Source organism: Loxodonta africana, chromosome 6 (assembly GCF_030014295.1).
Source record: "Loxodonta africana isolate mLoxAfr1 chromosome 6, mLoxAfr1.hap2, whole genome shotgun sequence".
Taxonomy (NCBI): Eukaryota; Metazoa; Chordata; class Mammalia; order Proboscidea; family Elephantidae; genus Loxodonta; species Loxodonta africana.
In genome coordinates, this window is record NC_087347.1 from 17,779,952 (window position 1) to 17,796,798 (window position 16,847).

General features: G+C 37.5%; 1 protein-coding gene across 1 annotated transcript in view; it reads right to left on the reverse strand.

Annotated features, from left to right (window-relative positions):
• Positions 1-4,779: 4,779 nt before the first annotated feature.
• LOC135231564 (putative serine protease K12H4.7) overlaps positions 4,780-16,847 on the reverse strand; it is a 65,428-nt gene continuing 53,360 nt past the window's right edge. The window contains exon 9 of the mRNA XM_064287391.1: positions 4,780-4,889. Within this exon, the coding sequence (XP_064143461.1) occupies positions 4,780-4,889 (110 nt within the window). The remainder of the gene's footprint in view (positions 4,890-16,847) is intronic.

Consider the following 16,847-nt stretch of genomic DNA (forward strand, 5'->3'; position numbering starts at 1 on the left):
AATGCCTTTGCATAGTCAATAAAACAATGGTAAACACCCTTCTGGTATTCCCTGCCTTCAGCCAGGATACATTTGACATCAGCAATGATATCCCTGGGTCCTCGTTCTCTTCTAAAACTGGCCTGAATTTCTGGCAGTTCCTGGTCAATATACTGCTGCAGCCATTTTTGAATGATCTTCAGCAAAATTTTGCTTGCGTGTGATAATAATGATTTTGTTCTATAATTTCCACACTCTGTTAGATGACCTTTCTTGGGAATAGGGATAAATATGGGTCTGTCCCAGTCAGTTGACCAGAAAGCTGTCTTCCATATTTCTTGGCATATATGAGTGAGGACCTCCAGTGCTGTATCTGTTTGTTGAAACATCTCAATTGCTATTCCATCAATTCCTGGAGCCTTGTTTTTCGCCAATGCCTTCAGAGCAGCTTGCACTTCTTCCTTCTGTATCATCGGTTCCTGATCATATGCCACCTCTTGAAATGTTTGAACATTGACTGATTCTTTTTGGTATGATGACTCTGTGTAATCCTTGCATCTTCTTTGGATGCTTCCTGTGTCATTTACTGTTTTCCCCATAGCATCCTTTACTATTGCAACTTGATGCTTGAATTTTTTTTTCAGTTCTTTTAGCTTGCAAACACAAGATGTGTTCTTCTCTTTTCATTTTCTATCTCCAGCTCTTTTCACATGTCATTGTAATTCTTTGCTTTCTCTTCTCGAGATGCCCTTTGAAATCTTCTGTTCAGTGCTTTTACTTTGTCAGTTTCTCCTTTCGCTTTAGCTGTTGGATGTTCAAGATGAAGTTTCAGAGTCTCCTCTGACATCCATCTTGGTGTTTTCTTACTTTCCTATCTTTTCAATGACCTCTTCATGATTTCCTTGATGTCATTCCACAACTCATCTGGTCTTCAGTCACTAGTGTTCAATGTGTTAAATCTATTCTTCAGATGGTCTCTAAATTCAGGTACTACCATAAGTGATTTCCTATGACTGTCAGCAAAATTTTACTTGTGTGTGACATTAATAATATCATTCAATAACTTCCACATTCTGTTGGATCCACTTTCTTTGGAATGGGTACAAATATGCATATTTTCAAGTTAGTTGGCCAGGTAGAAATATTTCAGATTTTTTGGCATAGAAAAGTGAGCACATCCAGTGCTGGATTGTTTTGTTGAAATATCTCGGTTATTCTCTCAATTCCTGAAGCCTTATTTTTCACCAATGCTTTCACTACAGCTTGGATATCTTCCTTTATTAGTTCTTGATCACATACTATCCCCTGAAATGGATGAAGGTAGACCAGTTAGTTTTGGTACAGTGACTCTGTGTATTCTTTCCGTCTTCTTTTGATACTTTCTGCGTTATTTAACATTTCCCTATAGAATCCTTCAGTATTACAACTCAAGGCTAGAATTTTTCTTCAGTTTTTTCAGCTTGAGAAATGCTGAATGTATTTTTCACTTTGCTTTTCTAGCTCCAGGTCTTTGCACATTTTGTTGTAATACTTTGTTTTCTTGAGATGCCCTTTGAAATGTTCTGTTCAGCTTTTACTGCATCATTTCTTCCTTTATCTTTAGCTACTCAAAGTTCAAGAGAAGCTTTCAGGGTGTTTTCTGATATCCGTTTTGGTCTTTTCTTTCTTTGTTGTGTTTTTAATGACCTCTTGCTTTTTTAGTATATGATGTCCTTGATATCATTTCACAACTCATGTGGTTATTGGTCATCAGTGTTCAGCGTATCAAATCTGCTTTTGAGAGGGTCTCTAAATTCAGGTGAGATACACTCAAGGTCATACTTTGACTTCTGTGGAATTGTTCTAATTTTATTCATGTACTACTTGTCCTTTCATGTGAGCAATTGATGATCTGTTCCACAGGTGGCCCCTGGCCTTGATCTGACTGATGAAATTGAGCTTTTCCATCATATCTTTCCCCTGATGTGATCAACTTGATTCCTGTGTATTCTACCTGGGAAGGTCCATATGTGCAATCACTGCTTTTGTTGTTTTTTTTTTTAAAAAAGGTATTTGCAATGAAAAAGTCATTAGTCCTGCAAAATTAAATCATGCAATCTCCAGCATAATTTCCTTCACCATGGCCATGTTTTTGAACTGCTGATGCTTTTTCTGCATTCTGATCCTCCTTCTTTGTTTCCAACTTTTACGTTCCAATCACAAGTAATTATCAAAGCATTCTGATTGCATGTTCCATCAATTTCAGACTGTAGAAGTTTGGGCGAAATCTTCAGTTTCTTCTTATTTGGCCTTAGTGTTTGGTGTGTAAATTTGAATTATAGTCACATTAAGTGGTCTTCCTAGTAGGCATATGGATATTATCCTATCACTGACATCATTTTCCTTCAGGATAGATCTTGAAATTTTCTTTCTAATGATGGATGCAACACTGTTCTTCAAGTTGTCATTCCTGGCACAGTAAACTCTATGATACTGCAGTCCAAAATGGCCAACACCAGTCCATTTCAGTTCACTAATGCCTAGAATATTGATGTTTATGCTTTCCATTTCATTTTGAAAATATCCAATTTCCCTAGATTCATACTTTGTACTTTCCATGTTCTGGTTTTTAATGCATATTTGCAGCTCTTTCTTCTCATTTCAGTCGTGCTACATCAGCAAAGGAAGGTCTCTAAAGCTTTACTCCATCCACATCATTAAGGTTGACTCTATTTTGAGGAGGCAGCTCTTCCCCACTCATCTTTTGAGTGCCTTCCAACCTGGGGCTGTCATCTTTCAGTACTATATCACACAATGTTCAACTGATATTCATAAGGATTTCCATAGCTAATTCTTTTCAGAAGTAAACTGCCAGGTCCTTCTTCCTAGTCTGTCTTAGCTGAAATCTCTCCTCCATGAGTGAACCTCCTGGTATCTGAATATCAGTGGCATAGCTTCCAGCATCACAGCAACACACAAGCCTCCACAGGAGGAGAAACTGACAACCATGCTGGAGACTCCTCACATAAAAAAAAAAAAAAAATTAATAACTGATGGCACATTCACCAAACCAAGAAACCAATATTAGCACATTAATATTACTAATAACTAAACTTCAACTGAAGAGCTACTCAAATAATGAGATCAAAAACATCTCACTAAATAGACAATGGATAAGTGGTAACCTTGGTGAAGTGTAAGACAATACACAATACTGGGGAAGCCAGAACAACTTGACCAACACAAGGTCATGGAAGGTCCATAGACACATCCAAACTCCCTGAGTGACTGAATTACTGGGCTGAGGGCTGGGGATCATGGTCTCAGGGAACATCTACCTCAATTGGCATAACATAGTTTATAAAGACATTTTCTACATTCTACTTTGGTGAGTAGCATAAAGGGGATCTTAAAAACTGTGAGTGGCCATCTAAGATACTCCACTGGTCTCACCCCTTCTGGAGCAAAGGAGAATGAAGAAAATCAATGGCACCAGGGAAAGATTAGTCCAAAGGACTAGTGGACCTCAAGGACCACAACCTCCACCAGACTGAGTCCAGCAGAACTAGGTGGTACCCGGCTACCACCAGGATCACAATAGAGGATCCTGAACAGAGCTGTAGAAAAATGTAGAAGAAAGTTCTAACTCTCTCTCTCTCTCTCTCTCTCACACACACACACACACACAAACAGACTTACTAGTGTGACCGAGACAGGAGAAACCTCAAGAGTATGGCCCCTGCACACCCTTTTAACTCAGTACTGAAGTCATTCCTGAGGTTCATCATTCAGTCAAAGATTAGACAGACCCAGAAAACAAAATGAGTCTACATGGGCACAGCACCCCAGTGGCAAAGAAGTGAAGTCTGGAGAGGACAGGAAAGCTGGTATTGGGGAACCCAAGGTTGAGAAGGGGAGTGTTGACAGCTCGAGGCGTTCACAACCAATGTTACAAAACAGTATGTATATTACTTGATTAATGGGAAACTGATTTTCTCTTTAAACCTCTACTAAAGCACAATAACAAATAATACTTAAAAAAAGAACATCTCATGTCCTTTTTTCAGATAAAAGAAGATAACATTTTGACTAAATAATAGTACTTCTGAAATAAGTTTTAAACGTGTATCGCTATTTTGAGCTCTCTTCAGATGAATTAAATATAAGCTAATATGGACAGAAGTTATAATGAAATCTCAGATGAGAGCTACAGTAATTTCCATGTTGAGATTAACTTTAATCTATTAGGCACAGCAGTACCATTTTTTAAGCACTATGGGACTCCAGGAAAGATTGGTTGTTGGAGCCAGTTTCTCCAAAGAGATTTTCATCTGCCTCAAGAATTTTTTTTTAATTTCCGAATTCACTCAAGTTGTGTCTATCCCTAAATTTTCTTAACAAAGATAAGAATTTGTTATTTGGCAAAGTATTTTGTCTTGTTTATATATTAATGGGTATCTAAAATTAATCAAAACATTTATATTTGCATGTAATGAATAGCCTTTATGGAAAAGAATAAGAGTTGATGAAATAGAGATTGTTCTGGAAAACATAGATTTGTATAGCTTCCATCTCCATGGCAACCAACTGAGATTTTGCACCTGGCACTCCAGGGTAATTATTTCTTGCATGCTGGATGATCTGCTCCTTCTAAAGGTCACCAAGAAAGGAGGAACAAGACGACCTTCCATGAAATCAAAACCAACTGTAAACGTACAGAGAGGGACTGGTCTAATTTCACCCTTGTAGGACATTTTACATTTGAGCAATAAAATGGGAGTCCAGATTTCAGGTTCTGTTGCATTTATTTTTCAGAGAGATCTATTGCTTTAGCCATTGTTGTAGAATCTGGAAGATTTTTTCTCGCGCTTGAATTAGATCAGCTGAATTAGTATCCTTTTGTTCGTATATATCTCCACAATGTGCTGCACCTAAAAAGGGAAAGATAAATGTGAGAATACTTACATCCCAAGTGTCCAAATATTAAATGTCCTTAACCCCCAGCTACACGTTAGAACCACATTGAACCCTGTTCGAACAAACCAATACCTGACCCCCATCCTTCAGAGGTTCTAATTTAGTTAGTCTGGGGTGGAGGTGGTTATCAGTAACTTTCAAAAGCTGGTTAAAAGTTGTTTAAAATGTGCAGCCATAATTAAGAAAGAGAATTAGTTTACTAATGTAATGGGCTTTGAATGAAAGAAGTAAGATTCTTTGTAGATTAAGGAATGGTAACCATATGATATTTACTAAACTGAGTTACTATTGACGTCTATATAGTCCTCTTGTGCCACAAATTAATGAATGTCAGTTTGAATTTGGTCTTCATGGGAGTATTTACACCATGAAAATCAGCAGATGCTAAAAATCAGTGTTTTTTTTTTTTCTTAAGAAGAATGGATTGATAAACTCATAACCTGTAAGAATAAGGTCAAAGAGACAAAATTTGATGGGAACTTAAATGTTTGTCACATTCTTCGTTTTGCATATGTGGAACTTACGCCTCAGAGAGTTTAAGTGTCTTGCCATGAAAATTGCAAAATAGCTAAGGATTGAACCCAGATCACCAGAAGGTCTGTCACACGCTGTATTATGTAGTAAATGCTATCAAATGTGACCTCAGTGTTTTACGAAGAAGCATACAACCAAAGGAAAAATATAACAAAATGGAACAAAATATTTGTCTTAAGTCCAACTCGTGGTGACCCCATATGTTACAGAGCAGGACTGTACTCCATGAGGTTTTCGATGGCATGATCTTTGGAAAGCAGATGGCCAGTTCTTTCTTCCGTGGCACCACCAACCTTTCAGTTAGTAGCCGAACACGTAACCATGTACGCCACTCAGGGATTGGAAACATCCATCCATTACCCAGTAATTAGGCCTTATTTATTTTAGGGGCAAGATATATTTGCTACTATCCCAAAATTTCCTTGCTGTCAAGTCTATTCAGGTTAATTGTAATCCTTCTGGAAAGAGTAGAACTGTCCCATAGGGTTTCCAAGGCTGAGATCTTTAAGGAAACAGAAAACCACATCTTTCCCTGCAGAGCCACTGGTGGGTTTGAATGTCAACATTTTGGTTAGCAGCTGAGTGTTTAACCACTGCACAACCAGAGCTCCTTATTTTCTTTTAAGTAGCTAAAATTATGTAATAAATATGGCACATCCAGACAGTGGAGTACTATTTACCATTGAAAAAACAATAAAAAAGACTTCTATGTACTTAGATGGAAAAATCTCCCGTGTATGTTGGTAAGAGAAACAAGGAAGGTGTTGGACAATGTATATATTTCGCTACCTTTTTTTCACAAAGGGATAAGAATATATATTATTGTATTTGCCAAAAGCAGAAGCTCTGGTGGCACCTTGGTTAAAGCACTTGGCTGCTAACCAAATGTGGGAAGTTCGACAATACCAGCCATTCTGCTGGAAAATGATGTGGCAGTCTGTTTACATAAAAGATTTACAGCCTTGAAAACATTTAGAGGAAGTCCTACGCTGTCCTAAAGGTCATTATGAGTTAGAATCAAATTGCTGGCAGTGAGCTTTTTTTTTTTTTTTTATTTTGATTTGCAAAAACAGAAATACCAGAATGATGAACAAGAAACTATTATAGATGTCTCCCTAACAGGTTAGGAGAGAAACTGGGTAGGAAAGGTAAGAGTTCTGTCTGTAGAGAAATAAGCAAAGCCCCTCACAACTGACAGATGCTTACTAACTACGGAGTTTCCTATAAACATAAACAATTTCACAGAGTTTCAAGTTCAGATGAGGTGACACCATGACTGTGATAAGATCAGGTAGAAATAAGACACACTGTAATCATGTGTGAGCATAGACAAAAACAATGACACCCTGCAACCATAGGAGTCCTGGGTGATGCAAACTGTTAAGGACTGGACTACTAATCGAGAGATTTGCCATTCAAATCCACCCAGAAATGCCTTGGAAGAAAGAAATGGCCATCTCCTTCCAGAAGATCACAGACATTGAAAACCCTATGGAGCACGGCAGTGCTCTGAAACACATGGGATTGACATGATTGGAACCCAGAACTGACTTTTATCATACAACAACAACAGTAACAACCTATCCTTTTCTCCAGGTGGACATGCATAGCTACTACTGTTCTACCATGACAGCTCTAGACCCACTTTGTTCCTCCTGCCTCTGGAATAAATAATTATACTGATTCTCCATCATTGAATTACCTCAACTGGCTTACAGCATTTAATTTTGACCAATGGCCAAATTTGGACATACCAAAATATGAAATGGTAGTTCTGATATATACTGAAATTATGAATATCCAAGAATAGATAATGAAGTTCATAAAAATGTAGGCTATTACACCAACTTGATTTTATTATCTAATATGAGTCATAAAAGTATATTTTCAATGAGCACAAAACACTAAGTGAATACAAGACCAACTAGAAATGTGATAATAAGAGATGTGGAAATGGAAATGAAGTGGAAAAGGCATATTTATTTACAAAATTTCACTCAGTATTTCAAATTCTTCTCCAGTTATAGATAAGATCCCTAATTTTTTTTTTTTTCGGTAAATGGGAAGAACCAGAAGATGAGACTTTGACCTTCTTGCTGGGTTCTTTTAACTTCATTTTTATAATTTTAGAATTTTCAATCAGCACATAGTCTCTGGACATCACCCATATAGTAGGCACCAAGGATTCAAAAACGAATAAGACCCAGTCAGAGGGATGAGGGAGATTGCTTCCTAGAAAGTGAATCCTAAATTTCCCCTTCTCCTTCTCAATTCTGTCTGGTCATCTGTGACCCAGGAAAGCTTTCTGTGTAGTTATTTGATCAATATCTGTCTCACGTCTATGATGAGTAGCTCCTAGGAGCAGTGACTGTGTGCACCCTTATTCCCCTAGTGTCCAGCACAGCATCTGACACAAGTAGACCCTCCATAAATACTTTTAAATGAATTAATTTGAGTACTCCATCTTACTAAGTTCCATTAAACATAAGGATTTTTAATACCTTTCTCAGGGTTTCAAGGTCTTTTTGAAATCATAAGAACTTCTATCCCAAAAAAAACGTGGATGGTGAGTGGCACAATGGTTAAAGAACAAGACTGCTAGTGAGACTCCTTGCCTTTGAATACTGGTCCTATTACTTATTACACTGGGAGTCTTAGTCTGGTTGTCTTAACCTTTGTATGAGTCCTTGGATGGTAACATCAGAAATGTTGGAGGTTCAAATTCACCCAGAGGTTCCTCAGAAGAAAGGCCTGACTATCTCTTCAAAATAAATCAGTGGTTTAAAAGTCTATGGAGCACAGTTCTACTCTGACACACATGGGATGATAAGGAGTCGGGGTCAACTAGATGGCAACAGGTTTATTAGTTTTATGGTCTGTTTTCTCATCTGTAAAATGCGAAATGTGTTAACAATTACCCTTGATTTTTAGGAGTATATAATGAGATTACACATGTAGAGTGTGACCTGCAGTGTTCAATGTGGTAGCCACCATGAGCTACACATGGCTATCTTGTTGTTGTTACATGCCACTGAAAGTTTTGACTCATATGACCCTATGTACAACAGAAAGGAACACTGCACTATCCTGCGCCATCTTCACAATTGTTGTAATGTTTTAGCCCACCGTTGCAGCCACTGTTTCAGTCCATCTTGTTGAGGGTTGTCCTCTTTTTTGCTTACCCTGTACCAAGCACAATGTCCTTCTCTAGAGACTGGTCCCTCCTAATAACATGTTCAAATTATGTAACACAAAGTTTCACCATATTCACTTCTATTTAAAATTCTGCTTTACTTCTCAAGACAGATTTACTCGTTCTTCTGGCAGTCCAAGGTATATTCAATACTATTAGACAACAACATAATTCAAAGGCATGGGTTCTTCTTAGGTCTTTCTTATTCATTGTCCAGCTTTCCCATGCATATGAGGCAATTGAAAACCCCATAGCTTGGATCAGACATACCTTAGTCCTTAAGAGAAAGCTATGATTTTTAACACTTTACAGACAGATTTTGTAGCAGATTCGCCCAATGCAATGCATCATTTGATTTCTTGACTTCTACAACCAGGGGTGATGATAGTGGATCCACGTAAAATGAAATCCTTCACAACCTCAATCTTTACTCCACTTGTCAGGATGTTGTTTATTGATCCAATTGTGATTTTTCTTTTTTTTTTTTTATATTGAGGTATAATTCATGCTGAAGGCTGTGGCCTTTGATCTTCACCAGAAAGTGTTTCAACTTCCCTTCACTTTCACAAAGCAAGGTTGTATCATCTGCATATAGTAGTTTGTTAAGGAATCTTTCTCCAATCCTTATGCCCCATTCTTCATCTAGTCCATGTGTGGGTATAGATCACTTGAAATATGGCTCTTCCAAATTGACATGTGCCTTAAGTAAAACACACACTGGATTTTGAGTGCTTAGTATAAAAAAAAAAAAAATTGCATTAACTATCCTCTTATATTAATTATACGTTGAAATGAAAATACTTTGAATATATTCTGTTAAATAAAATATGTCCTCAAAGCTGACTTCATTTGTGTGTGTGTGTGTTTGTATTTACTTGAAAATTTTTATGTTCTTCAAATATATAGCTCAAATTATACTTGTATTAAATAGCATTGGAAAAAATGGTGGCTAGCCCTGGTGGTGCAGTGACTAAAGTCCTTGGCTGTTAACAAAATGGTCAGAGATTTGAACTACCAGTGGCGCCATGGATGAAAGATGTGGCAGTCTGGTTCCATAAAGATTTACAGCCTTGAAAACTCTCTAGGACAGTTTTACTCTGTCCTGTTTGGTTACTATGAGTCAGAATCGATGTGATAGCAATGGGTTTGTTTTGGTTTTTGGTAGGTTTAAATAAAATTAGATTCATTTAAAAATAACTAGAATCATTGTAAAATTTAGTGTTAGGCATTAATTCAGAAGTAGAATGCAAAAGATTTGTGTTCGTTTGGTAAAATACTTCTGCTCATAAAAAGGTTGCCTAGTGCCCTTGGTACACTACAGTTGTCTATTCCAAGTTATTTAAGTATTCTTCCTCAGGGTTACCAATCAGTGAGTAATTTTTACATGTCAGGCTCTATACTAAATATTTTATACGTACCATCTTATTGAATAATATAGCCCTATAATTTGTGAATCCACCATCTGTCAGTCAGTTTTTCATACTGTTGTGGCTTGCATGTTATTAAGATTCTGGAAGTTATGAAACAGATATTTAAAATACTAGCAGGGTCACCCATGCGGGACAGATTTCAATGGAGCTTCCAGAGTATGACTAGAGAGAAAGGCCTAATGATCTATTTCTAAAAAGTAGCCAATGAAATCTCTATGGATCACAATAGAGTTATTGTCTGATGTAGTACTGGAAGATGAGCCCCCTAGTTTGGAAGGCAACACGAGACTCAGGTGTGCTAGTAATCATAATGGTTCTTTTGTACATGGCATTGCTATGAGCTTTAGCCTACTCAATGGCAACTAGCCATAAAGTTTGTGATTAACATATATAATGTGTAATACACAATATATTTTATTTCAAGAACAGCTTCATGGTTTCTATTATGGCATTATACATCACCCACTCTTGAATATGAGAGAAACGGCAGTCAAAACAAGTAGGCACGTATTGTATGTTCCCATGTCACAGCTATAGTGAGCACCTCCTGCCTGGGTATATCCATGGGATTGTGATTCAGATCTGAACATTATCTGATACATCTTAGTGGGGAAAGGGCAAGGATACCGTCAGAGAGAGATCAGAAAAGTAGAAAATCTTCTAAAGTCTGATGTTTCTGGAAACGACACTGACCCTTTAAACCTTAAAACTCCCTGACTGGCTCTGATGGAATAGGAACTTGCTTTAATCATGCTTCTTGTCATTTGTCTTAATTAAGGTATTGAAAATATCCTCCCACCTATCTCCTTGACATTTTAATTAATCCCTAAAAGAATTGTAATTTTCTATTAAGATGTGATCTCATCCTTGATATCTATGCAGAGGCAAGAAAAGGGCAAGAACAAAGTATCAGTCTTAACCCTGTTGGTATCATATTTATGCTGTGTCCTCTTTACAATAACACCAAGGGGCATGAGACTGTCTAGGTAATGAATTTGTAGTCACCAAGCCAAAAGGAGCAAAACCATTAGGAGCTTTGGATAAGGCATTACCCTCCCCACCAGGAATTTATGTTAGGATCTCATCTCTGGGAGATGCCATAGCGATAGTTCTTCCTGCTTTCATTAGGAAATCAAAATGGCCTTGCCACCTTCTTGTAAGAAAGACTTTTGGGCAAAAATTGATTACTAGCTTCATATACACTATCACATACACTCATACACACACACACACACACACAATGTGAATGAGAGAAATTTCAGATTAGCTAGAGAGAGAATAGATGAAGGGTACTGCTTTTTTTTTTTTTACTGCTTAGATATATTTTGAACTATTCCAGGAGAAGATACAGAGAAGTTTAAAAGCCAGGTAGCAGGAATTTGACAGTTTTCTTGATTTAGGTTGGATAATTGTAAGAATGGTAAATCCAACCCAGGAACTTTCTCAGATTCCTGCCACTAAGACTATAAACCTACTGTGTTTTCCCTCATACTTAAGCTATTTGCTCCATTTACAGCAGAGCCACCAATGAAGGCAGGTCCTCCATGTGTTGCTGGGCCCTTTCCATTCCTGACTTGCTTTTAGTGTGACATCTTTCTCCTTAATCCTATTCCATTCAACAGCATCTTTTTTTTTCTCTCTCTCCCACTCCTCACAGTCAAGGTGTTTAAGCTTCTTGTTTCTGTTTCTTCACCTCCTCTGTTTACGTATTTTTTTCTTACTTCTATTGACTAGTCCAGAATAACACTCAATGAGAGAGGTCAAGGTCACCAAATCCAATTAAATTTTTTTTTTTTTTTTTGCTTTTTAGAGCATTGCTTTATTCTAATGACACACTTTGAAGTGAGCCTTTTTGAGTAGTTATTCAATTTTATTTTCGTTTTTTTATAATAATTTTTATTGAGCTTTAAGTGAACGTTTACAAATCAACTCAGTCTATTACATATAAGCTTATATACACCTTACTCCATACTCCCACTTACTCTCCCCCTGATGAGTCAGCCCTTCCAGTCTCTCCTTTCGTGACAATTTTGCCAGTTTCTAACCCTCTCTACCCTCCTATCTCCCCTTCAGACAGGAGATGCCAACACAGTCTCAAGTGTCCACCTGATACAAGTAGCTCACTCTTCATCATCATCTCTCTCCTACCCATCGTCCAGTCCCTTCCATGTCTGATGAATTGTCTTCAGGAATGGTTCCTGTCCTGGGCCAACAGAAGGTTTGGGAACCATGACCGCCGGGATTCCTCTAGTCTCAGTCAGACCATTAAGTCTGGTCTTTTTATGAGAATTTGGGGTCTGCATCCCACTGATCTCCTGCTCCCTCAGGGGTTCTCTGTTATGCTCCCTGTCAGGGCAGTCATCGGCTGTGGCCGGGCACCATCTAGTTCTTCTGGTCCCAGGATGATGTAAGTCTCTGGTTCATGTGGCCCTTTCTGTCTCTTGCGCTCTTAGTTATTGTGTGACTTTGGTGTTCTTCATTCTCCTTTGATCCAGGTGGGTTGAGACCAATTGATGCATCTTAGATGGCCGCTTGTTACCATTTAAGACTCCAGACGCCACATTTCAAAGTGGGATGCAGAATGTTTTCATAATAAAATTATTTTGCCAATTAACTTAGAAGTCCCCTTAAGCCATAGTCCCCAAACCCCCGCCCTTGCTCCGCTGCCCTTTGAAGCATTCAGTTTATCCCAACAACTTCTTTGCTTTTGGTCCAGTCCAGTTGAGCTGACCTTCCGTGAATTGACTATTGTCCTTCCCTTCACCTAAAGTGGTTCTTATCTACTAACTAATCAGTAAATAACCCTCTCCAGGCCTTCCAACCTCCCCCCCTCATAACCACAAAAGTATGTGTTCTTCTCAGTTTATACTATTTCTCAAGATCTTATAATAGTGGTCTTATACAATATTTGTCATTTTGCCTCTGACTAATTTCGCTCAGCATAGTGCCTTCCAGGTTCCTCCATGTCGTGAAATGCTTCACAGATTCGTCACTGCTCTTTATCGATGCGTAGTATTCCATTGTGTGAATATACCACAATTTATTTAACCATTCATCCATTGATGGACACCTTGGTTGCTTCCAGCTTTTTGCTATTGTAAACAGAGCTGCAATAAACATGGGTGTGCATATATCTGTTCGTGTGAAGGCTCTTATTTCTCTAGGGTATATTCTGAGGAGTGGGATTTCTGGGTTGTATGGTAGTTCTATTTCTAACTGTTTAAGAAAACACCAGATGGATTTCCAAAGTGGTTGTACCATTTTACATTCCCACCAGCAGTGTATAAGAGTTCCAATCTCTCCACAGCCTCTCCAACATTTATTATTTTGTGTTTTTTGGATTAATGCCATCCTTGTTGGAGTGACATGGAATTTCATCGTAGTTTTAATTTGCATTTCTGTAATGGCTAATGATCGAGAGCATTTTCTCATGTATCTGTTAGCTGACTGAATATCTTCTTTAGTGAAGTGCATGTTCATATCCTTTGCCCACTTCTTAATTGGGTTGTATGTCTTCTTGTGGTTGAGTTTTAACAGAATCATATAGATTTTAGATATCAGGCGCTGGTTGAAGATGTCATAGCTGAAAATTCTTTCCCAGTCTGTAGGTGGTCTTTTTACTCTTTTGGTGAAGTCTTCAGATGAGCATAGGTGTTTGATTTCTAGGAGCTCCCAGTTATCTGGTTTCTCTTCGTCATTTTTGGTAATGTTTTGTATTCTGTTTATGCCTTGTATTAGGGCTCCTAACATTGTCCCTATTTTTTCTTCCGTGATTTTTATCATTTTGGTCTTTATGTTTAGGTCTTTGATCCACTTGGAGTTAGTTTTTGTGCATGGTATGAGGTCCTGTTTCCTTTTTTTGCAAATGGATATCCTGTTATGCCAACACCATTTGTTGAAAAGACTATCTTTTCCCCAATTAACTGACACTGGGCCTTTGTCGAATATCAGCTGCTCATATATGGATGGATTTATATCTGGATTCTCAATTCTGTTCCATTGGTCTATGTCCCTGTTGTTGTACCAGTACCAGGCTGTTTTGACTACTGTGGCTGCATAACAGATTCTAAAATCATGTAGAGTGAGGCTTCCCACTTTCTTCTTCTTTTTCAGTAATGCTTTACGTATCCGGGGCTTCTTTCCCTTCCATATGAAGTTGGTGATTTGTTTCTCCATCACATTAAAAAATGACATTGGAATTTGGATCAGAAGTGCATCGTATGTATAGATAGTTTTTGGTAGATTAGACATTTTTCTATGTTAAGTCTTCCTATCCATGAGCAAGGTATGTTTTTCCACTTAAGTAGGTCCTTTTTAGTTTCTTGTAGTAGTACTTTGTAGTTTTCTTTATATGGATCTTTTACATCTTTGGTAAGATTTATTAATAAGTATTTTATCTTCTTGGGGGCTACTGTGAATGGTATTGATTTGGTGATTTTCTCTTTGATGTTCTTTTTGTTGATGTAGAGGAATCCAAGTGATTTTTGTATGTTTATCTTATAACTTGAGACTCTGCCAAACTTTTCTATTAGTTTCAGTAGTTTTCTGGAGGATTCCTTAGGGTTTTCTGTGTATAAGATCATGTCATCTGCAAATAGAGATAATTTTACTTCCTCCTTGCCCATCCGGATGCCCTTTATTTCTTTATCTAGCCTAATTGCTCTGGCTAGGACCTCTAGCACAATGTTGAATAAGAGTGGTGATAAAGGGCATCCTTGTCTGGTTCCCGTTCTCAAGGGAAATGCTTTCAGGCTCTCTCCATTTAGAGTGATGTTGGCTGTTGGCTTTGTATAAAAAAAAAAAAAAAAGATACCCTTTATTATGTTGAGGAATTTTCCTTCAATTCCTATTTTGCTGAGAGTTTTTATCATGAATGGGTGTTGGACTTTGTCAAATGCCTTTTCTGCATCAATTGATAAGATCATGTGGTTTTTGCCTTTTGTTTTATTTATATGGTGGATTACATTAATGGTTTTTCTAATATTAAACCAGCCTTGCATACCTGGTATAAATCCCACTTGGTCATGGTGGATTATTTTTTTGATATGTTGTTGAATTCTATTGGCTAGAATTTTTTTGAGGATTTTGCATGTATGTTCATGAGGGATATAGGTCTGTAATTTTCTTTTTTCGTGCTGTCTTTACCTGGTTTTGGTATCAGGGAGATGGTGGCTTCAAAGAATGAGTTAGGCAGTATTCAGTCATTTTCTATGCTTTGAAATACCTTTAGTAGTAGTGGTGTTAACTCTTCCTGAAAGTGTGGTAGAACTCTGCAGTAAAGCCATCCGGGCCAGGGCTTTTTTTTTTGTTGGGAGTTTTTTGATTACCTTTTCAATCTCTTTTTTTGTTATGGGTCTATTTAGTTGTTCTACTTCTGATTGTGTTAGTTTAGGTAGGTAGTGTTTTTCCAGGAATTCATCCATTTCTTCTAGGTTTGCAAATTTTTTAGAGTACAAATTTTCATAATAATCTGATATGATTCTTTTAATTTCATTTGGGTCTGTTGTGATGTGGCCCACCTCGTTTCTTATTTGGGTTATTTGTTTCCTTTCCTGTATTTCTTTAGTCAGTCTGGCCAATGGTTTATCAATTTTTTTAATTTTTTCAAAGAACCAGCTTTTGGCTTTGTTAATTCTTTCAATTGTTTTTCTGTTCTCTAATTCATTTAGTTCAGCTCTAATTTTTATTATTTGCTTTCTTCTGGTGTCTGATGGGTTCTTTTGTTGCTCACTTTCTATTTGTTCAAGTTGTCGGGACAGTTCTCTGATTTTGGCTCTTTCTTCTTTTTGTATGTGTGCATTTATCGATATAAATTGGCCTCTGAGCACTACTTTGCTGTGTCCTAGAGGTTTTGATAGGAAGTATTTTCATTCTCGTTGCATTCTATGAATTTCTTTATTCCCTCCTTAATGTCTTCTATAACCCAGTCTTTTTTCAGGAGGGTATTGTTCAGTTTCTAAGTATTTGATTTCTTTTCCCTAATTTTTCTGTTGTTGATTTCCACTTTTATGGCCTTGTGGTCTGAGAAGATGCTTTGTAATATTTCGATGTTTTGGATCCTGCCAAGGTTTGTTTTATGACCTAATATGTGGTCTATTCTGGAGAATGTTCCATGTGCGCTAGAAAAAAAAGTATACTTCGCAGCAGTTGGGTGGAGAGTTCTGTATAAGTCAATGAGGTCAGGTTGGTTGATTGTAGTAACTAGGTCTTCCATGTCTCTATTGAGCTTCTTACTGGATGTCCTGTCCTTCTCTGAAAGTGGTGTGTTGAAGTCTCCTGCTATAATTGTGGAGCTGTCTATCTCACTTTTCAGTTCTGTTAAAGTTTCTTTTATGTATCTTGCAGCCCTGTCATTGGGTGCGTAAATATTTAATATGGTTATATCTTTCTGGTCAATTGTCCCTTTTATCATTATGTAGTGCCCTTCTTTATCCTTTGTGGTGGATTTAAGTTTAAAGTCTATTTTGTCAGAAATTAATATTGCTACTCCTGCTCTTTTTTGCTTGTTGTTTGCTTGATATATTTTTTTCCATCCTTTAGTTTTAGTTTGTTTGTGTCTCTAAGTCTAAGGTGTGTCTCTTGTAGGCAGCATATAGACGGATCGTGTTTCTTTATCCAGTCTGAGACTCCCTGTCTCTTTGTTGGTGCATTTAGTCCATTTACATTCAGCGTAATTATAGATAAGTATGTGTTTAGTGCTGTTATTTTGATGCCTTTTTGTGTGTGTTGTTGACAATTTTATTTTTCCATTTACT